Here is a 23,364-nt window from a genome sequence, read left to right as displayed (position 1 = left end):
TCACAAAAGAGTGATATAGGAAACTTTCGCTGAAGAGACAGAACAACACTTCCGGACATTGAACTCTAAACCAGTCACAGACATGGACATTGCAGTGTACACCTTCAATACAACCATACAAAATGCCAACAAGAAATACATACAGTTAACAGAAAATCACACAATTCAAATTTGACACCACAAATTCAAGGCATCACCAAACACACCAACACACTTAAACATCCCCTCCACCTATCCCTTATAACTTAGCACTCTCAATTGGATCTGGAAAAAACACCTTGTTGTTTTTTTGGGGGACTATGGGCTATGTTTTCGAGCAACCGGTAAGATATCCAAATCCAGTTTTTGGAAAAGTATAGTTTTAGCACAAAATGGAGGAAAAGAAAAAAGAAAAAAGAATTAATGAACCAATGAAGAGAGATTTAGATATGAGTAGAGTGGAATCACCACTAGGGGTAACACCAAAGAGAATGTGTATAAGCATCACCCCAAAGATGACTCAAAGGTGGGAAAGCAAGGTTTTTTTTCGGGCTTTTAGAGGGAAAGGGGAGCAATAGGAAAAGTTATGGATACAGAAAGAGATATTAAGGTTAGCAGTGTACTAAGGAATCGAGACATCAACGACTTGATTGAAGAATTTACTTAAAAATAGACTATAGAGCTTTGCACATAGAGATGACAAACTTATGTAAAACTAATGACAAAATAATCAGTTGAATGATCTAAAAAGTGAACCAAGTATGATTAAAAGAGAAAATGAAAGAAAAGAAAATGAGGATAGAAACAAAAACGAAGAACCAAAGAAAGATGTCAAAGAACAATTACAAGCACTGACCGAAAAAGTGGGAGAATCAATCAAAGAGATGGATCTCATTGAAATAATCAATGGAAACAGGAATGTGAAAATATAAAAAAAACTCTTTCAAAGAAATAGTACAACAGCAGTTAGAGGAAAATGCAAAGGGAACAGTGATCAAGGTAATCAAAGGAAAGGAAAACTGGGTGAGAGGCACAGTGGATAAAAAGAAATGCAGTGTGGTTTATGGTATCACAGAAAAACATAATGTACACAAATACCAAAGGGAAAAAGACAAGAGAGAAATTGTGAAGGAAATACTGAAAGTGGTTCAGGACGAGGGTCAAGAGTTGGAGATTGAAAATGTGCATAGATGGACACATACTCAAAAGAAAAAACTATAGGCCAATGAAAATCAAACTAAGAACTCAAATGATAGCTGAGGAGACACTATCGAAAGCGGCAAAACTAGCTAATAGTGAAAATTACAAAAATGTGTGGATGTAAGAGGCTGGTAGATATGGTGATGCCTACGTAGGCGGCATGAGGAGCAAGTGGGTACTCGATGATGCCGACGTCGCCATCTTGATTATATTTATTGTAGTCGTACCTACGTAATTTCCATTCTCTCTAAACTGGCTTCATCAGTTTTCTATGGTTATCAAAATACATGGGTGAAAGAGAACAAACGATTGAGCACTGACTTTCTATTTTTTATAATGCGATTATTATGACGCAACATCGCACATTGGGCAGCTAATGCTGCCGGACGTGCGATGTGCCCCGGAGTGAAGAGGTTAATTGTAAGCGAAAATATAACAGATGAAAAAAGGAAAAATAGAATTTTTTTAAGATAATGTAGATCCTGAGAAGGGTAGAGCTAGGCTTGTAATAAATTTCCAGCAAATGGAAAATATCAACCAATATGAAGCTTATAACAAGGCATTCATTAAACATTTTATGATCAGGATCCTATCAGGTCTTTGGTTGGAATGATAAAGAAAGAAAAAAACAAGTGAATCTGACATAGACTACTTAACAAGATTAGACAGATGGTCAAAGGACATGAATTCTATCTTGAAACATTCAGATTGGATAAAAAGATCTAGTGATAGAATGAAAATTTCTCAGGTAATCAAATTAATCACATCTGCATAGTCAACAAACAGCTCAGACAAATTAACGGCAGAAAAGCTGTATAAAGATCTCAAGGCAACTATGAATTTAGGGGAGGTAGATTATCTTCTTCAAGGGTATAGTGAATACAAAGCAATTGGTCCATATGTAATGACAGTGGGACAACAGAAAGAATCTAGGAACTCTAGAAGTGATTATAGAAACAGAGGATCTGAACATTGAGTTAGCACTTCAAGGGATGCTAGAACATAATGTTACAATTGTAATACCTAGGGACATAAAGCACAAAACTGTTATTATGGAACTATTAGTAGAAATTGCAAGTATGAGGGTCAAAATGAATATCATTTTAGAAAACCACCTTTCTGTATACATCATCAAAGGATAGAACATAAAACACATGTAGAAATTTTTGTATGCAGCCTGAAATGAGAGGAAAACCCCCCAGACACAGAATAAAACAATACTACAGAACTCCCCATAGATATACACCTAGACAGTATTGTGTTAGGGATATGAGTGATAGAAGGGTGAAAGAAAACTCCAATATCATAGATAACTGTAAACTGACTATAACAATTGGAAGGACTTCTGTAGGACCTCTCATTGCTGGTAGAGTGTTCAATAAACCTATTTAAATATTTATTGATACAGGATCTGTAATTAACCTCTTCACTACGGGGCACATCGCACGTCTGGCAGCATTAGCTGCCCAACGTGCGATGTTGCGTCATAATAATCGCATTATAAAAAATAAAGACAGTGCTCAATCGTTTGTTCTCTTTCACCCATGTATTTTGATAACCATAGAAAACTGATGAAGCCAGTTTAGAGAGAATGAAAATTACGTAGGTACGACTACAATAAATATAATCAAGATGGCAATGTCGGCAACAACGAGTACCCACTTGCTCCTCATGCCGCCTACGTAGGCATCACCGTATGGAAGTGGTTAATGTTAAAACTAGTAGAGTTTTAAACCAACTGAAACCAAGAGTGAAAATCTTGGAATCAATCCATTACTCATTGCAAGGAGTAACTGGAAATCAGTTAAAAACATTAAGTAAGGTTGAATTAGAAGTCATCTTATATAAAAATGACCAAGTGCACATTCCAGTGATAGTTGTAGAAGAATCGGTTTTCCCAGGAGATTTACTAATATGATTTGCAACTATGAGAGAAGAGAACATGGTCACATGTCCTACTGACTTAGGGATCTTAGTGAAATCACAGTTTATCCCATTTTAAATCAACCAGACTTCAGGCCAGTGACAGGAATCAAAGAATCCCATTCCAGAATCAATTAGATTAAAAGGTTTGAAATTGGACTCAGGGATTTATAATTCATAAGAGAACATGGTAGAAATACTAGTGATTAGTACTTTGAATAAAGACATAGTCTTAAGAAAAGGTACACAAATAGGATGTTTCCAAGTGTTTACAAAACCCATTAACATTTTAAACGAGAATACTGAAGAGATGGAATTACCAATTTCATCAATCTGTTCAGTTCAGGAAGAAACAGTTGGATGAAAGCTTAGTTGCTTTGCTCTTGAAGCACAATAAAGCAATTGCTTTGCCAGGGGACACCTTAGGCAAAACAACTGTTTTAAAACATCAGATCAATGTGGATAGGAGGTAAAGGGAACACGGGTTGAGGGAAATACTTTTATTCTTGACTAGTTTTGCCTGAGTTGCTTCTTCAAAGGAATAGTGTTTGAAGTCAAGCTGGTCAATATATATACATGGCAGAAAAAGGGAATGTGGCAATGTGTCTGGTTGGTCCCCCACTCGACGTCATCTGCCAGTGTGACGAGCTATCGCAGTGAGTGGTAAAAATATCCGCCTGTTGGTCGTCATGTGGCTGAGCTGTCCATCTGGATCAGGGGCTCTGTGTATTTTGTCCAAGATGACAAAGCGTGTTGCTGCTTTAGCCCATATCAAATCCCCAGTCCTCTTATTTATGTTATTCTGAATGTTGATGTATACGGACTCCATCAGCTTTCTTGCTTGTCTTGTGAGGTTATCCATAAGAATTTTTGCAGTGTTCCATTTTGATAGATGGCCTCATTCGTCGACATGAATTACTATCGCACTGACCCAGCGGTGTCTAACAAAGTCGATTCAGAAAGGGATCTAGGAGTAATCATCTCAAGTGACTTGACACCTGATAAACATGTCAATAGATTATTTGGAGAGACTTATAACTTACTGAGATCAATGAAAGTGGCCTTCAACTACATAGATGAGATGGTTAAAAAAATAGTTGTTACACTGATAAAACCTATGCTAGAATATGCTGCAACACTGTGGGCACCTAGCACAAAGAAGAACATAAGAAAAGTAGAAAGAATCCAAAGAGAAGCGACAAAAATGGCACCTACACTGTCAAATCTGACATACGAACAAAGATTGGAGAAATTACATCTGTCAACACTGGAACAGAGAAGAGAAAGAGGCAATTTGTTGACCATTTTCAGAATTATGAAAGGGATGGAAATTCTTGATAGAGATGACTTATTAAAGTGGGACAGAAGAGAAACAAGAGGACACAAAAAGAAACTAAAGAAAGACAGTTACAGGAGAGACCTTAAAAAAAAACTTCCCACATAGAGTGATTGATGTCTGGAGCAAACTGAATGGAGAAATGGTGAATGCCAGAACTATACACAATTTTAAGAATAAACTGGATGTGGAGAGATACAAAAACGGGTTACTACGAGCATAGCTCTCGTCCCGTAAAATACAACTAGGTAAGTACATAAGTACCCCCTACCCCCATAGCTCCCTTCATTGTATGACAGTATCATCTATGTGCAGTCACTTTCCACTCATCCCCATTTCTTGCCTTCTCCCTTCCTTGCTCAACAGACATCCCCCCTTTCTCAATGCCTCCCTTCACCCCATCCATCTCATCCTTGGTAATGCCCTTTAGTTCACTCCATCCACCTCTGACTTCCACACTTCTTTTACTAATCTTTCTTCACTTAGTCTTTCCATGTGTCCAAACCATCCCAGTACTCTTTCATCAGCCCTATCTGTCATCTCTTTTTCCACTCCTGCCCTCCTCCTCACCTTATTGCTCACCAATCCAACCTAGTAACTCCTACCATACTTCTCTGACATTTCATCTTCCTCTCTCCCTCTCTTAGATTCCAAGTATCTGCTCTATACAGTGCCATTGGCACAATCACCCCTTCATACAATCTCCTCTTTGCATATATTCCCAGTTGCCTATTTCTCATAACACCTTTTAATTTCCTAAGGCATTTACTTGCTTCTCTCACTCTATAACTTACCTTTACCTCCATTCCTCCCTTTCCTGCCACATGCGACCCCAAATACTTAAAGCTATCCACTTCCTCCCGCCTCTCTCCTTTTAGACTTATTTCCAATTCACTGCCATCCTCTACCCTTAAACATCTCATCACCTTGCTTTTACCCACATTTACCTTCAACTTTCTCCTATTGCATACCTTCCTAAACTCCATTACTAACTCCCTTAATCCATCCTCTGACTCTGCCATAAGTACAGTGTTGTCAGCCCACCTCCCACTTTTCTCCATTTTCTTCAACCATCTCCAGTCCCCTGCCGATTACCCTCACCTTTACCTCACACACCACCCCATCCATGTACACCTGAACAGCCATGGCAACATGACACATCCCTGACACAGTCCTACCTATACCTTAAACCACTTGCTCTCTCCATTTCCCATTCTAACACAGGCTCTACTACTCTCATACAAACTCTTGACTGCCCTAAACAGCTTTCCCTCCAATCCCATATATCTGCAATACCTCCTACACTGCCTTCCTATCTATCCTGTCATAAGCCTTTTCCAAATCCATAAAGGCCCCAAAAAACATCCTTACCTTTTCCTATGACTTTTTTATATATCTGCCTTACCACAAAAATATGATCCACGCAACCCCTTCCTTTCCTAAACCCACACTGTTCCTCATCAATTACACCTTCTGTTCCTCTCCTAATCCTCTAAATTAAAATTCCCCCTTCAGCCTTCCTAACTAACCTCAACAAACTCATCCCTCTGAAACTACTACACTCACATTTGTCCCCTTTTCCCTTCTAGTGGAACTATATAGACACTCCTCCAGTCTTCTGGCACTCTACCCTCCTTAGATGCACATTAAACAACCTCAATAGCCAGTCTATTATTATTGTACCTCCTTTCTTCAGACACTCTGCATGACACCCATCTAACACAGATGCCTTACCTGTTCTCATAATTTTCAGAGCTACTTGCACTTCTTTTCTTATTTCTCCTTCATTTTCCTCTCCCATCATTGTCATTTTCTTAGTAGCTCCCACTGCTACAACCAATCCCTCCCTATCCTCCTTCACATACAACAGCTCTAAAAAATACTCCACCCATTTTCCTTTTACCACCTCCACTTCCATTGAGCTATCCATCTGCACCTTTTCCCTTTTCTTCTCTACTTGACTCACCTCCCCTTCCTCTCTTGATTTCTTTCCAAAACATCTTTTTATTGCTTTCAAAAATTTGTCATACTCCTCCACAGTTTATATCTGCTCTTCCTTTTCCCTCCTTTATCTTTTCTTCTGTTTCTCTTCTTTTTTCTTTATACCTCTCATATTTTTCCTCCTACTTTGCAACCAGATTGTGAATGCTCGCTTCTCTTCTACTACCTCTTCACTTCATCGTCCCATCACTCACTACCTTTCTATTCCCTCCCATCCTCCTTGTCCCACATACCACTTTGCACACCTTGTCACTTCCTCCTTGAAACATCCTCATTCCTCTTCCATGCCTACTTGTACTCGATCCTTCACAACCTCCCACACTTCTCGCAGTTTCTCCTTGTACTCCTGCTCCTTTTCCTTCTCATTTAAATTGTTCTAAGGACCTCTCTCCCTTGTGGCTTGCAATTAACTTTATTTTCATTGGGTACAAGCCATTTCTCCTATACTGATCTAACCTAAATACAGTTAGAGTCTGATCAGTCAGCTCCAATGCATCTCACATACTTCTTGAACTTTCCAGGATATGATGTGGTGTTCCTGCCAGCCAAAAATGATGACACAACTAGTCTTATCAGCTATTCTTCAAGCCTAACATAATCATCTCAGCTGCTCCATGATTTCTTTAAAAGTTTACTGTATCCTGTTCAAACAAACCATTCTTGTACCTTCAACAGTTCACCAATCTTGCCCTTGTTTAATTTTATCCTAGCCTCAATTGCTTTTATGATATTGATAAGATTAATTCTCTTGCTTTCTGAGCCAAGCTTGTGGATTTTTTTTTGTTCAAGCTTGTTTAACTTGTTCTAGTTCATGAAACTTTGACTCATGAAAATAAATTAATCTCAATCATGTCAACTAATATGCAAATTCATTTCCCTTCAGAGTTGTGATCTTAAAAGCTATCCCTTTCTTTTATTTTGACCTCACTATCATCCTGATTAATTTCCCTAATTATATTACTCACCCTCACTTTTGGAAAACATTTAACCCCTTCCATACAGTGCCGCACACGTAGGCGTCATGGACTTGGATCTCAGTGGCAGCAGCCAATGCCAGCCGTACGACGTGTCGTAATAATACTCGCATCATAAAATATAGTCACCGCTTATATCGATCGTTCTCTCTTCACCCGTGAATTTTGATAACCATAGAAAATGCGATTACAAAAGAATTAGAAAGAATGTCATTATGAAGGGGCGACTACAATAAATATAATCATGACGCCGATATGGCAGCCTCGCGAATACACTCGCTCCCCATGACGCCTACGTGTGCGGCACCGTATGGAAGGGGTTAAAATGTGCCATATGCAGTGTAAAAAATCAACACTATAATATAAACAAATTAAAATTAATTACGATCTTTTTGTTTCCTGTCATGCATGACATCAGAAATGAAAAAATCACTATTATCCTTCTAAGACTTTTATTTATGATAGGAACCATCAATTTCATGCTTCAACAATGATTCTTAACCCCTTCCATATGATGATGCCTATGTAAGTGTCATGAGGCGCAAATGGGTATATGAGGATGATGGTGTTGGTGTTTTGATTATATCTATTTTGTAGTTGTAGCTGAGTGACTCCCATATTCTGTGAACTGGGTTTATCATACTTTCTGTAGTCAACATTCAAAGTGAAAAAGAACAAGTAATACAGCTCTAACTTTATATTTTACAATGCAAGTACTGTGGTGCATCATCGAATCATCATATATCAAGCAGCTGATGCTGCCCTTGAGAATTTTACATGTATTGAAGAGGTTAATCATGTTGTTTCCTCCCCTATCCACCCTGTGTTCTCAATTGGTAATCCTCTCCATTAGAGGCCTTTAAGAAGGCTAAATTCCAAGCATCATTGTTCCTTTGACAATAGTCGACTTCTCCTGACTCTTGTGTATCCCCAGGGAGTTGCATGCATAGCATGGTTTGAGAACCACTGTTCTATGATTTTTATGTATTACTTGTGAATACAAACATCTAATAAATGTGCATTAACTATCAATAATTAATAACTTGCCAATTCATAAGCATACCAGGGGTTAGGTGCATATCAAACTTTGAGAACCATTGTTCTATTCTTTTTAACTTTATGTATTCTTTGTAAATCCATAAGTCTAACATGTATACAATCATGCTCAATACCTAATAATTCAATGTAACTTAACAACTCATATCATATAAACATACCTTTTGGTCTGGAGAGTTAAAGTACACTTCAGAAAACTTCAATACAAGGACATAGTCACCATCTCCTTTAATGGGAATCTCATATCCAAATGAAGAATAATGATATCGCTCAGTTTGGTAAAGAATCTGTAAAATGATAGTACATATCATAAGTGGCAGCAATTTTTATGAAAATCTTCTTTACAAGAAAGTTATTATTATTATTATTATTTTTAATACAGGTACTTTAAAATCATTCACATTGTATAAAATTCAAATATACAATGAAAAGTTCACAAAACAAAATGTGATTTACCAAAATTCAAAGAGGAATATTTTTTTTTACAAGTCTTCTTCAAGACACCAGGGGCAACAGATTAATCAAGTGATGCCTACTGGTACCTAATTGAGATGTATGAGAATAGAGCTATACTCATGAGGTCCTGTCTCCTGAACTCTATTTAAACTTTGTCTTATATGAGGGGATGGTGAGGGGAGGTCATCAATTATGTGAAGTAGCCTTGCTACATTGCTTATGACCCAGGACAGTGGGCAGGATATAGGGATGACCTATCATCCATGAAGAGCTAAGATGAGTGGGGGAAAGGGTGGTGGATGGGAGTAGGTATGTGCCTTTGACTTGGCTACCTCCCTTATAAGGGGGAAAAAGCTCTTGGTATATATTCAGATATACTATACTTTCTCTTAAATGCATTTAGAGTATTTGCTTGTACTATATCAAATTTTTACCAAAGGTTTTTCCCCCCTTATAAGGGAGGTAGTAAAAAAACAAAGGCATAAAAAACCACTCCCACCCATTCTATCCCTATCACACTCCACTCTCCTCCACCTTCTTCCCTCCCTCTTATCTTGGCACCTCCTGGATGACAGGTCATCCCTGCATTTCGTCCACTGCCCGGGGTCAGAAGCAGTGTCACAAGACACAGCACATCTACAGCAAGGCCACTTCATTAAATCGGTGACCCCCCCTTCCCCTCTCTGTCCCCTCATGCAGAAAAGAAGACGGGCAGAAATCCCTTCGGGCTGCATCATATTATTTCTCACACATACTCCCTCACCCCCCATCCCCCACCCATTCCACCTCATGTATCACAGCATCATCCATATACAACCATTCTCCACTTAAGACTATTTCTAAATAATATTCAAGTCATGTTGTAGTTGGTTGCAGTCATCCTCATTTTCTATTTTCCTCATGATTTTTGTGTTATCTGCAAATATATTGGAGTAACTTGATGTGAATGGTAATTGGCTTAACATTGCCAATTCCTCATATCCACATAGAGTATTGGACACTTGGAACAAACTGGATAATGAAATAGTATGCGCAAAAACCATTCATGAGTATAAAAACAAACTAGACACTGCGAAATACAAAGGCGGGACACCACGAGCATAGCTCCCCTTCCCACAAAATACAACTAGGTGGGTAAATATCAGAAGGCTAGGACAATGACCTTACATAGAACTTTGTAGCATGGAATTTAATGAATCATGCCCTTGGTTCAACTCACAGGTTCAGACTACAGTCACCTTGATCTCAGCCACAAGTAGTGATGCTCTTACCCATATGGTCAGTGAGCATCTAACAAATAATGTCCATAATATCATTTACATATATAAAGATCATCACTGGTACTAGCACTGATCCTTGTATTTACCTAATTGTAGTATACAGGAAAGGAGCAACACACACACACACGAGCAGCGATCGAAGAAGGATGTCCCAAAATACGCTACGAACCGCTATTTAGCGAGTTGATGACGAACGACTTTGGAACGATTTCAGAACCAACCAACAGCTGCCTGGTTGTTTACATACAGGAAGGGAGTGTCGGAGTTGATGTGACTGAAATGTAGTCTTTGTATCTTAGTTCAATTCTTATATTTATACAATCAGTGACAACAATGGATGAAACAAACAAAGAATTCAGTGATAAGGAAACTGCAAAGCGGTGTCTTGATGTAAGTACAATAGCGCCCCCACTTGGTGTAATTAAAAAAAGAATGTGTCTGAATGAGACCCCAAAAACATACCAAAGGTTGGATAGAGGTGTCTTCTCGGGGTGTAATAGAAAAAATAGTAATATATATAGAGGGCTAGACACAGATAGAGAACCCAGGTTTAAAAATATTATAAGAAACAGAGAAATAAATGAATAGTTAGATGAAAGAATTGAACTGATAAGTGAATGCAAAAGTATATATAAGGAAGTAGCTATATTAAGAAAAGTCAATGAAGAAAATAATAGGGAAAAAGATGAATTGAAAATGGAACTGAATAGGATAAAGGGAGAAGATACAAGACTGAAAAATGAAGATATGAATAGGAATGAGGGATTAAAGAAAGAGATGAAGGATCAAATACAGGCAGTGACTGTGAAAGTGGAAGAAAAGATTAAAGAAAATGACTTTCAAGAAGTAAACAGTGGAAGGTGGAAGAGGAAAGTAAAAAATGATCTTTTAAGGAAATAGTGGGACAACAAGTTAAGGAGAATGCGAATGAAACGGTAATCCAAGTGATTAAAGAGAAAGGAAATTTGGTTAGGGATGCAGTGGACAAAAATAGATGTATTGTGACCTACGGTATTAAAGAAAAGCATGATGTTCCTAGGTATCAGAGAGAAAGAGAAGAAAAAGAGATCACAAAAGGTATTCTAAAGGAGATTCAAGAGGAGAATCAAACCCTGGATAAAGAAATCAAGGAAACACATAGGATGGGTAGATACTCAAAAGAAAAATAAATATAGGCCACTAAAAGTAAAACTTAGGTCACAAATGATAGCAGAAGAAGTACTATCCAGAACAGGAAATCCAGCAAATAGTGAAAATCACAAAAATGTATGGATAAAGAAAGAAATGAGTGAAGAAAAAGAAAAAGAAAGGGAGCTTAGAAATTAAGTGAAGGGGAAAAAAATGAAAAAAGAACAGACTGAAAAGAATGATTTTATTTTGGAAAGTGGTGGACCTGAGGCTGAGAAAATGGTATATCACGAAAAAGGAAACAAAGCAGAAAAAGACGAGAAAGAAAAAAATATATATATATAAATAAAATTAGCCTATACCAAAATAGATGAGATGATTCCAGGGCTGAATGAACTAAATGATTACCTGACATCAGAAAAACGGATATAATGGGAATAGTAGAAACTAAATTTAACCACTTCACTCCGGGCCAAAATCTCATGGGCAGCATTAGCTGCCAGACGTACGATGTTGCATCATAATACTCACATTATAAAAAATAAAGTCACCGCTGTATCGATCGTTATCTCTTTCACCTGTGAATTTTGATACCCATAGAAAATATGATGAAGCCAGTTTACAGAGTATGGGGGTCACGCAGGTACAACTACAATAAATATAATCAAGACGCCGACATCGGCATCCTCGCGTACCCACTTGCTCCTCATGACACCTAAGTAGGTGTCACCGTATGGAAGGGGTTAAAGGAAATCTACCACCTAACACTCTGGGACAAGGTCTACACAACTGCTGGGTGAATAGAAAGGAAAAACAAGGAGGGGGAGTACTATTTCTGACCAAGAAAGACTTAAATGTGACAAAGTTAACAGATGGAAAAAACAGTGTAGAATCAATAATGATAAAAATAGAAAACAACCACATGAAAAGTAGAATATTTGTAGTAGTGTATGTGCCCCCTAAAACACAGGCCTGGACAGAACACTATCATTCCAAATTGCTAGAAGATACTAAACATGACCTGATATACTGAAAGAAGAAATACAGTAATTATGGGTGATTTTAACTCAAAAGAAATATGTTGGGAAGAAATGACAGTTAAGGGTGGAGAGGACATTTGGGGAAGCATGCTACTCGATATGACCACTGAATACACAATGACTCAATGGATAAAGGAAAATATCAGATACAGAAACAATGAGGAACCTTTGAGACTGGATTTAATACTTACTTCAGAACCTGAAATTGTAGACAGAATAGATTACAAAACACCAATAGGAAAGAGTGACCTAAGAAGAAATAAGAAACATAGAGTAGGAAGACCAATGTACAACAAAACGAATTTTGAGAAACTTAAAAAATTCTTTCTTAATGCAAACTGGGAAAAATCCTAAATGAAGAAACAAGGATGGATGAGAAATGGAATATATTAAAAGAAATTTATAATGAGGGTGTGACCAAATATGTTCCACAACAAAAGCAAGAAAGAATATACATAAAGAACTGGTACGACAAAATATGTAGTGAAGCCAAGGAAAAAATAGAAAAAAAAAAGAGCAAATGGCAAACATACATCAAACTAAGAAACAATTATGTAAAAATACACAGAGAAGAAAAGAGAAATTATGAAAAGGAAGCAATAGAAAAATGCAAGGAACAACCAAAACTATTTTATAGATATGTGAACGGTAAACTAAAAACAAACAAGAAATAGAAAAGTTGCGCCAAGGAAGTCATGAATACACAGAACAAGAAATGGCAGAAGTTATGAGCAACCACTTCAAATCAGTTTTCACAATGGTCCTGGAGCTGCAACGTCTACGTCGTGGGACCACCCCCCAACCCCAAGAGTTGGGGGCCAAACAGCAGCAACTACCCCTGGCCATCAGCTCTACGCAGATGGCACCGATCCCCGAGGAGGAGCTACGCCTACCTGGGGGAGTACCACAATCCTTTTTTTTTTCCAACACACAATGTTACGTTTTTTCTGCACTGAGGGGTCATTTTCCGGCGATCACCCCTCTTCTTCTACTTTTAGCCGGAGATGTAGAGAGCAATCCTGGGCCCACCACAAAATACACATGCCCAACATGCTCTAAACCCATTACTTCGAGCAGACAGACAAAGGGCTCAGTTCAGTGCAATATGTGCAAAAACTGGGCCCACCTCACTTGTACAACACTTGCTGACACAAACCAATACACAAACACTTGGACATGTTCTACCTGCCCTCCAGTAACCCCAATCCCACCTCCCCAACCACAGCCAACACCCTTACCCACTCCCAATTTCCCTTTGCCCTTACCCCCGATTAGTACTCCCCTTCCTTTGTCCCCGATCTCTCCTTTCCCCCCCTCTGACCCAGATCCTACACCTTCCCCACTACCACCCCAACCTCAACCCCAAACGGCAACATACAACACATACAAAACACACAACATCAACATATTACAACACAACATTGACGGAATTAACACTAAAAAACATGAACTTGAACACTTTCTCAAACAACACAACATACACATTGCAATTCTACAAGAAACAAAATTAAGACACTCACACAAAACACCATCATTTCATAATTACACCACCATCAGACAAGACCGGACTGACGGCAATGGCGGTGGACTCATCACCCTGATCCACCATTCCATCTGTTTTGTGGACACAAGTGCCACAACCAAAATTCTCCTCCCTACCACAGATAACACAACTGAAACCCAATCCATTCGTATCCGCACAGGCAACAATTCAACACTAACAATAGTTAACATGTACATTCCCCCCCAATCATCCCCCACAGTTCCAAACACCTTCAGACCTCAACTCAGCCAACTAACCTCAATCCCCAACCTGATCATGGGTGGTGACTTCAACGCCAAGTCGTCTGCCTGGTTTGTCGACAACCCTGACACAGACAGAGGGCTTGATATACAGACTCAATTCGACTCATTGACTATCATGAACAACACGCATAATCATACACATATCCCATACCAAGCCCTCTACACTCCCTCCTCTCCTGATATCACCTTTTGCTCCCCCTGCCTAACCCCAACAACATCATGGAGAGTGGTCGGAGCCCTTGGTTCTGACCACCTTCCAATCATCATCACCACCAAAACAAGATGCACCCCAGCTGGCCACAGACACACTTACACCAATTACAAGAGAGCTAACTGGGAAGCCTTTAATGAAGAGACAGAACAACATTTTGAAACACTTAACAGTACACCAATCACAAACATAAACAATGCTGTGCACGCTTTTAATACAATCATACAAAACGCAGACAAGAGATACATCCCTAGAGGCAACAGAAAATCACACAACCCCAACTTCACACCAGAAATCCAAGGCCTCATCAGACAACGTGACACACTTAAACACGATACCCCCACACCTATCCCTCAAAACATAGCAGACCAAATACAAACACTAAACACTGTGATTGCCAATAAAATACATGAACAAAAAACACAAAATTGGCAAAACTTTATCAATACACTTGATCACAAAACAAACACCAGCAAATTGTACAAAACACTCAACAGCATCACACTATCCAACACTAACACTACACGCTCTCACGCAGCAATAATCACAACAACAGATAATCTACCCTCAAACAGACAACAAGCAAACGCACTCATACGTCATTTCGCACAGACGAGCCATCTTACATCTCACCCTGACGACCGACGCACCATTCGACGTAAGAAAGACTTTCCCACAGACTCAGACTATACACCCTTCATAGACAGTCAGACAAAACTCATAATGCATAGTCTCAAGCACTCATCTGCCTGTGGCCCTGATAACATAAGCAACATCCACCTAAAACACATTGGACCACAAGGTATACACGCACTCACAAACATTGCAAACTACAGCTATTCACACAACACTATACCCGACATCTGGAAGCATGGTAAAATAATCACCATTCCAAAACCGAACAAAGACCCAACAATCCCAACATCGCACCGCCCAATCACACTTCTCTGCACCCCCTCTAAAGTCATTGAACGCCTAATACTTAAACTTGTCACACCATATATTCCCCTTGCTGACTCACAACACGGTTTTAGGCCACTACACTCCACAAACACTCTTCTGACAAACCTCACACAAAGAATTTTAGATGGCATCAATTCAGATAGGCCCCACCACAGAACACTTCTTATAACATTGGACATTAGTAAAGCTTTTGATGCTATCCCCCGCCACAACCTAACAAATAAAATATATAACACAGACATGCACAATAACACCAAAAGATGGCTGGCCAATTATCTGGCAGGCAGGAATGCTCATGTGTCATATAATGGCCAATCATCGCACATCAGAAACATTAAGAACGGAGTACCACAGGGCTCAGTTCTATCCCCCACATTATTTAATCTATACATGCATGACTTACCCACGCCAGACACCTCAGAAATACAAATCTCTTCCTACGCAGACGACATAACTATCACATGCACACATCGTAACACAGACAAAGCTGCAGAAATAATCCAGCCTTACCTTAACACACTCAACACATGGTTCATCACAAACAGACTCAAAATAGCTCCAACCAAATCTACAGCAACACTTCTCACCAACTGGACAAAAGAACACAAATACATACCTCATCTCTACATCAACAACACTCTAATACCACACACAAACACACCGAAAATTCTTGGTGTAACATACGATACATCCATGTCTTTCAAACAACACCTCACAAACATAAAAAACAAATGCACACCTAGACTTAACGCACTGAAGTCAATCACTGGAACAACATTTGGACAAAACAAAGAAACTAATATAACAATATACAAACAATGCATACGCTCAGTGATGAATTATGCGAGTCCTGCATGGGCTCCTAATCTCAGTGAGACACACCACAACACCCTTCAAATCATACAAAACAAAGCCCTAAAAACAATTACAGGCTGCACAAATACATCACCTACAGACCATTTACACCATGAAACAAAAGTCCTCAAAGTCAAGGACCACCTCGACATGAGAGGCACACAAACACTTGCTGCAGCCACCACAAACACATCACACTCGCTACACTACATAGCAGAACACCCACACACTCCAAGAAACATTAAAACTACACCCATAGACCTTTATTACACACAGATACTCTCTTCTCTTCCTCCACAACCACCAAATACCAGCCTCCGGAAACATATTCATAATCATATCACTCACCGCTCCATTAACACACTGAAAGACAACACACTGCTACATGCCAGACCCCCTGATATCCACCCTTCTGAATCCTCTCTCCCACGCAAGGACAGAGTCCACTTGGCCAGACTGCGATGCGGTCACCACCCAGCATTTCTAAGCTACCAGAAGAGGCTGGACGACCGTGTTGTGAACAGCTGCCCAGGATGTAACACTTCACCCCATACCATACAACACATAATGGAAGACTGCATTATACACAATCATGCACGCAAACAACACAACATACACTCTATAAAGGATTTGTGGGAAAACCCAGTTTCGGCTGTGGCCTTCCTTGGGGAGACGGGACTGCTCGGACAGACAGTCTAGGGAACGACAACAACAACAAAAGTTTTCACAATTGAGAACACACCTAACTGTGAGGGAATAGAGACAGAAATCACCCCCAATGAAGGAAATAACTGTAACAAAGAAGGAAATCAGCGACCAAATAAAAAACCTTGATGTCAGAAAATCACATGGTCCAGATGGAATTGCAAATTGGATATTGAAGGAATGGGTAGAGGAATTAACAGATAAAATACACACTATAATCAATTGCTCACTCAAAGAAGGTAAGGTGCCACAAGACTGGAAAAATGCAAACATTATACCGATACATCAAGGAGGAAACAAGGAAAATCAAACTAACTACAGACTGGTCTCCCTAACAAGCACAGTAGCTAAAATATGTAAAAAGGTGATCAAAAGTAGATGGGTTAAACACCTGGAAGAAAAATCTATACTAAACCCAAGCCAATTTGGATTTAGACAAGGAAAATCATGTACAACAAACCTAATCTGCTTCTACTCGAGACTAATAGATATAATAGATGAGAGGGATGGATGGGCCGACTTGACAAAGTACCACACAAGAAATTAATAAGAAAATTAGAATCAATAGGTGGCATCGCTGGTAAATTATTAGAATGGATGGAAGATTTCCTGACTGGGAGAAAAATGAGAGTAGTAATTAGAGACAAATACTCGAAATGGGAAGAAATGATAAGTGGTGTTCCACAAGGGTCAGTGCTGGCTCCAATCATGTTTGCCATATATGTAAACGACATGGATGAAAGAGTTGAATGTTATATGAATTTCTTCGCATATGACGCAAAAATATTAAAGAAAGTAAGAACAGAAGAGTGTAGCAGGAAAAGGTGGAGTGAAGGTGGAGGTAGAATGTAGATTGAGAGAAGCGAGTAAATGCCTTGGTGGATTAAAGAGTGTAATGAGGAATAGACATTTGGGAATGGATGCGAAGAGGAGACTATATGAAGGAGTGATTGTGCCAACAGCACTGTATGGGGCAGAAACGTGGAACATAAGAGAAGAAGAGAGAAGGAGTTTGAATGTGTTTGAGATGAGGTGTCTGAGAAGTATGGTGGGGGTTACTAGGCTGGATAGAGTGAGAAATGAGGAGGTGAGAAGGAGAACAGGGGTGAAAAAGGAGCTGGGAGATAGGGTTGATGAAAGAATATTAGGATGGTTTGGATACATGGAAAGAATGAGTGAAGAAAGACTAGTAAAAGAGGTATGGAAGGCAGATGTGGAGGGAGTGAACATGAGGGGATGTCCTAGGATGAGGTGGATGGATGGGGTGAAGGGGGCTTTGGGGAAGAGGGGAATGTCTGTTGAGGAAGGAAGGGAGAGGACGGAAGACAGAGGTGAGTGGAGAATGGTTGTATATGGATGATGTTGTGATTGCATGAGTAAATTTTGACGCAGCCCAAAGGGATTTCTCCCCGTCCTCTCCATATATGCAAAGGGGGACGGAGAGGGGGGGTCGCCAATTAAATGAAGCGGCCTTGCTGTGGATGTGCTGTGTCTTGCGACACTGCTTCTGACCCAGGGAGGTGGGCAAGGTGCAGGGATGACCCGTCATCCAGGAGGTGCTCAGATGAGAGGGAGGGTGGGAGGGGTGTGGAGTGTATTTAGGGATGAAATGGGTGGGAGTGTTTTTATGTCTTTCCCTTTTTGGCTACCTCCCTTGAAAGGGGGAAAAAGCCTTGGTATATGTATGTAAGAACAGAAGAGGACTGTGATTCATTACAATCATCCTGCAGCGGAAGACAAAGCGATGTTGTAAGCTTGTATGTCAACCGGGCCGTGGGATCGCCGACTGCACCCAGTCCATCAGGGAGCAAGGACGGAAGAACACGGTTACGATTGTTCATACGGGTAGTAACGATGTAGGTAGGGTGAGATCAGAGGAACTTGTTCGGAATTACAAGGTCCTCCTTCAGGAGATGAAGGAACGTGGGAGCCGTCACGTAGTCTGTGGGATCCTCCCGAGGATCTACGCAGGCTCGTGCTGGAACAGTAGAGCCATAGGGATCAATGATAGGATATCGCAGTTGTGCACACAATTGGGATACCACTTTCTTGATCCTTGGTATCTCTTTTCTAGGCGCCATGACCTTTACGCTTCTGATGGGATCCACCTTACCCGCAGAGGCAAAGATGTTCTTACAAACCTCAATGTTGGAGTTTGTAATGAGCTAGCTCCTTTTTTAGGGTAGAGGCCCAAAGGGAAGGGGAAATAGAATGTGCATGGGAAAACAGTGTAGAGTATAGCATTAATGTAGAACAATGTGCCAGTATAGGACAAAATATAATTTTAGGACATAATGTCGGTAGAGGACGAAATGTTACATTAGGATGTAATGTCATAGGACAAAATGTCGCAATGGTATGTAATGACAGTGGAGGACAAAAGATCACTATGGGAAGTAATGATAGTGGAGGACAGAATATCACGATAGGATGTAATGATAATGGAGCAGAAAATGTCACAGTAGGATATAATGTCAGTGGAGGACAAAATATAATTTTAGGAAGGGATACCGGACAGAATGTCAATAAAGGCCAAAATATCAGTGTAGAGTATAGCATTAATGTAGAACAATGTGCCAGTATAGGACAAAATATAGTTTTAGGATATAATGTGGTAGAGGACGAAATGTTACATTAGGATGTAATGTCATGGGACAAAATGTCGCAATGGGATGTAATGACAGTGGAGGACAAAAGATCACGATGGGAAGCAATGATAGTGGACAAAATATCCCGACAGGATGTAATGATAATGGAGGAGAAAATGTCACGGTAGGATATAATGTCACTGGAGGACAAAATATAATTTTAGGAAGGGATTCCGGACATAATGTCATTGAACGACGGGAGGCCGGCGTGAATCACGGTGACGTAGGGGGACAAAATGTACAAAAGAGATCGGATGACCGTGATCGACCAGATGACCGTGATTGGGGAAATGTTAATTTTGATGGGAGAAATGTTAATGAGGCATTGAATGTCGATGAAGGACCAAATAATAATATAGAGCAAGGAATAAATAAAAAACAAAATGATAATGTAAGACATGATATTGAAACTCAAAATGTGTCAAAAAGAAATAATCACGAGTTTCTTAAAGCCATGTACTTTAATGCTCGTAGTACTGTATTAGAACAAATTTCAAGAAATACAGGCGTATGTCAAAAGCGAAAATCTCGATATGATAGGAATAACTGAGACATGGTTAAATGGTACAGAGTTCGATGCTGAATTTAATATTTCGGGATTTAAACACTTTCATCAGGATAGAAACCACAAGAAAGGTGGGGGTGTTCTGTTGTACGTTAAAAACAATGTTCACGCTTGTATTTTAGATAAAGTGAAACAGGATGCATATGATAGTTTGTGGGTTGAGTTAACCCAAACAAATGGACAAAAAATGAATATAGGTGTAATATATAGGCCAAAGACATTATCATCAGCAGACGACAAACTGTTATTTCAAGAACTGTCTAGTTTCTGCAACCGGGATTTATTGATAATAGGTGATTTCAATTTTACTGACATTGATTGGATGACCCTTGAACATGGCCATGTAGGTAATCACTTGATTGATTTTCTTGGTGACAATTACTTAATTCAGCATGTAAAAGAGCCCACAAGATATGGAAACTTACTCGATCTATTGATCACTAGCCGCGAAAGCATGGTAACTGATGTAGAAGTCGGTGAATCTGTTGCAAATAGCGATGACAACTTAGATTCAAACTCCTAAATAATTTTAGAATAGATACTTGTGTTTCTAAAATATCCGATTTCAGTAAAGCTCAGCTCATAGGACTATGCCAGGAGCTTCAGCTTACAGATTGGGAGGCAAAATTAAACGAAAGACCTGTAGATCAGATGTGGGAAATATTTCAAAATACGCTCACTAAGATGATTCAAACTTACATTCCTTTTAAGGACAGACGTCCCACAAATCAGTCTCGCCCAAAGTGGCTCGACAAAGAAACTGAAAAAAGTATTGCTAAAAAGAGACAGGCTTATAAGAAATATAAGTGCATCTAATGACTATAAAAGTTATGTATCAATACAGAGAGATTTAAAAAAGACAATAAGAAAAAGAAAACGACAAAACGAAATGAAAATCGCTGATAAATCCAAAGAGAATCCCAAAGAATTCTATAGTTACATTAGAGATAAAAAGGTTGTTAGGAATCACATTGGTCCACTATTATCTGCTGACGGTCAACTTGAATATTCAAATGAAGGAATGTGTAATATCTTAAACAATTATTTTAGCTCGGTATTCGTAGACGAAACACCTCAAAGTGAACTCCAAACAGAAACCTGTGAAGAGTCTAGGATAAACTTACTACGGTAAATATAACAAAAGAAAAAAATAAATGGTGTATAGATAAACTCAAAGTTAATAAAACACCAGGGCCTGACGGTTGGCATCCAAGAATCTTAAAGGAAATGAAAAATGAGATTGTTGTTCCATTAGAAATTATTTTCAAGAAATCCATCATATCCGGAGATGTCCCAAGAGAATGGAAGCTAGCTAACGTTACTCCCATATTCAAAAAAGGTGACAAAAAGAAGCCAAATAAATATAGGCCTATAAGTTTGACTTCAATTGTAGGAAAAATAATGGAAACTATCATCAGAGATGCTATCGAATATCATTTAGAAAGTAACCATTTGATAAATGATAGCCAGCATGGTTTCAGACGGAAACGTTCTTGCGTGACTAACTTACTCGAATTCTACAACACAGTTATATCGAATTATGACAAAAGAAACAATATAGATTTAATATATCTAGACTTTGCAAAAGCTTTTGATACCGTCCCACACGAAAGACTACTTACTAAATTAGCTTTACACAGAATAAGTGGTAGCCTATTAAGTTGGACTAGTAATTGGTTGAATGGTAAAAAACAAAGAGTTGTTTTAAATGGAAAAACTTCTAGATGGGAAAATGTTACAAGTGGAGTTCCTCAGGGTTCCATTCTTGGGCCACTTCTATTCATAGTATATATAAATGATATAGACCATGGACTAAGATCTACTGTTTCCAAATTTGCTGATGATACAAAACTGTGCGGAATGGCAAATGATCACTTAAACCAATTAGATATTCAAGAAGATTTAGATAAATTGCAGCAATGGTCTGAAAAGTGGCTAATGAAATTTAACACGAGGAAATGCAAGGTAATGCACATAGGTAAAAATAACAGTAAGTACGATTACAAGTTATTTGGAAATTCGTTAACAAAAGTGGATAGTGAAAAAGATCTCGGTGTAATTATCAGTAACGACCTCAAATCATCCAAGCAGTGTATTTCAGCCTCTGAGAAAGCAAATAAGATTCTAGGACTGATTGTGCGATCTTTTGATTTCAAAAGTCCATCACTCATTAACAAGCTATATAAATCGTTAGTTCGTCCACATTTGGAATATGCTGTTTTTGTATGGTCACCGAATCTCATTAAAGACATTGACAGATTGGAAAAAGTACAACGGCGAGCCACAAAACTGATTCCAAATATCAAAAATAAATCATACGAAAGTCGACTAAAACATATGAATCTGTTTTCCCTAAAAATGCGTAGACTCAGAGGTGACTTGATACAGGTCTTTAAGATTCTAAAGGGAATTGTCAACATCAAAAGTGACAAAATTTTCACATTGAATGAGAATCAGACAAGAAACAATGGTCTCAAACTATCCGGAAATAGATTCAATTTGGAAGTAGGTAGAAACAACTTTGCCAACCGTGTAGTTAATGAATGGAATAAACTTCCTGCACAGGTAGTGTAATGTAGTTCAGTTCGAAGCTTTAAGACTCATTTAGATAAACACATAAGCAAGATGCTGTAATGATTATAATTTATTTTATATTATTTGTTTTTGCTTTGTTATCATTTGTCTGTTTGATTTTCATTTATTATTAGTTATGTGTCCGACCTAGATATGGACCAAAAGGTCTCCTGTCGGCATGCTCCGCCTTTGTAATCTTTGTAATCCTTTGACCTGGACAGAATTTGGAAATGGACTCAAAAGTGGGAAGTGAACTTCAATATCAAAAAGTGTAGCATAATGGAGTTTGGAAAAAGCAAAAACAGAATTTCAAAAATTACAAAATTAGTGAAGAAGAAATAAAAAGAGTGGGCTCGGAAAGGGACCTTGGAGTATTAATCAGCAAAGACATGACATGACACCAGATAAACATATAAACAAAATAGTGAAACATACAACCTATTAACCCCTTCCATACGGTGCCGCACACGTAGGCGTCATGGGGAGCGAGTGTATTCGCGAGGCTGCCATATCGGCGTCTTGATTATATATATTGTAGTCGCCCCTCCATAATGACATTCTTTCTAATTCTTTTGTAATCGCATTTTCTATGGTTATCAGAATTCACGGGTGAAGAGAGAACGATCAATATAAGCGGTGACTATATTTTATGATGCGAGTATTA

At 38.9% G+C, this 23,364-nt stretch overlaps 1 protein-coding gene across 6 annotated transcripts in view; it reads right to left on the bottom strand.

Moving 5' to 3' along the window:
• LOC143018161 (malectin) overlaps positions 1-23,364 on the bottom strand; it is a 397,497-nt gene that overhangs the window by 225,898 nt on the left and 148,235 nt on the right. For all 6 annotated transcript variants that reach the window (XM_076173315.1, XM_076173314.1, XM_076173318.1 and 3 more), the window contains exon 3: positions 8,631-8,756. In XM_076173315.1, coding sequence (XP_076029430.1) covers positions 8,631-8,756 — 126 coding nt within the window. The remainder of the gene's footprint in view (positions 1-8,630; positions 8,757-23,364) is intronic.

Source organism: Oratosquilla oratoria, chromosome 34, assembly GCF_046742065.1.
Source record: "Oratosquilla oratoria isolate Oo_2021 chromosome 34, ASM4674206v1, whole genome shotgun sequence".
Taxonomy (NCBI): Eukaryota; Metazoa; Arthropoda; class Malacostraca; order Stomatopoda; family Squillidae; genus Oratosquilla; species Oratosquilla oratoria.
The sequence above is the reverse complement of the archived record's forward strand: the minus strand, read 5'-3'. Positions and strand labels throughout refer to the sequence as shown.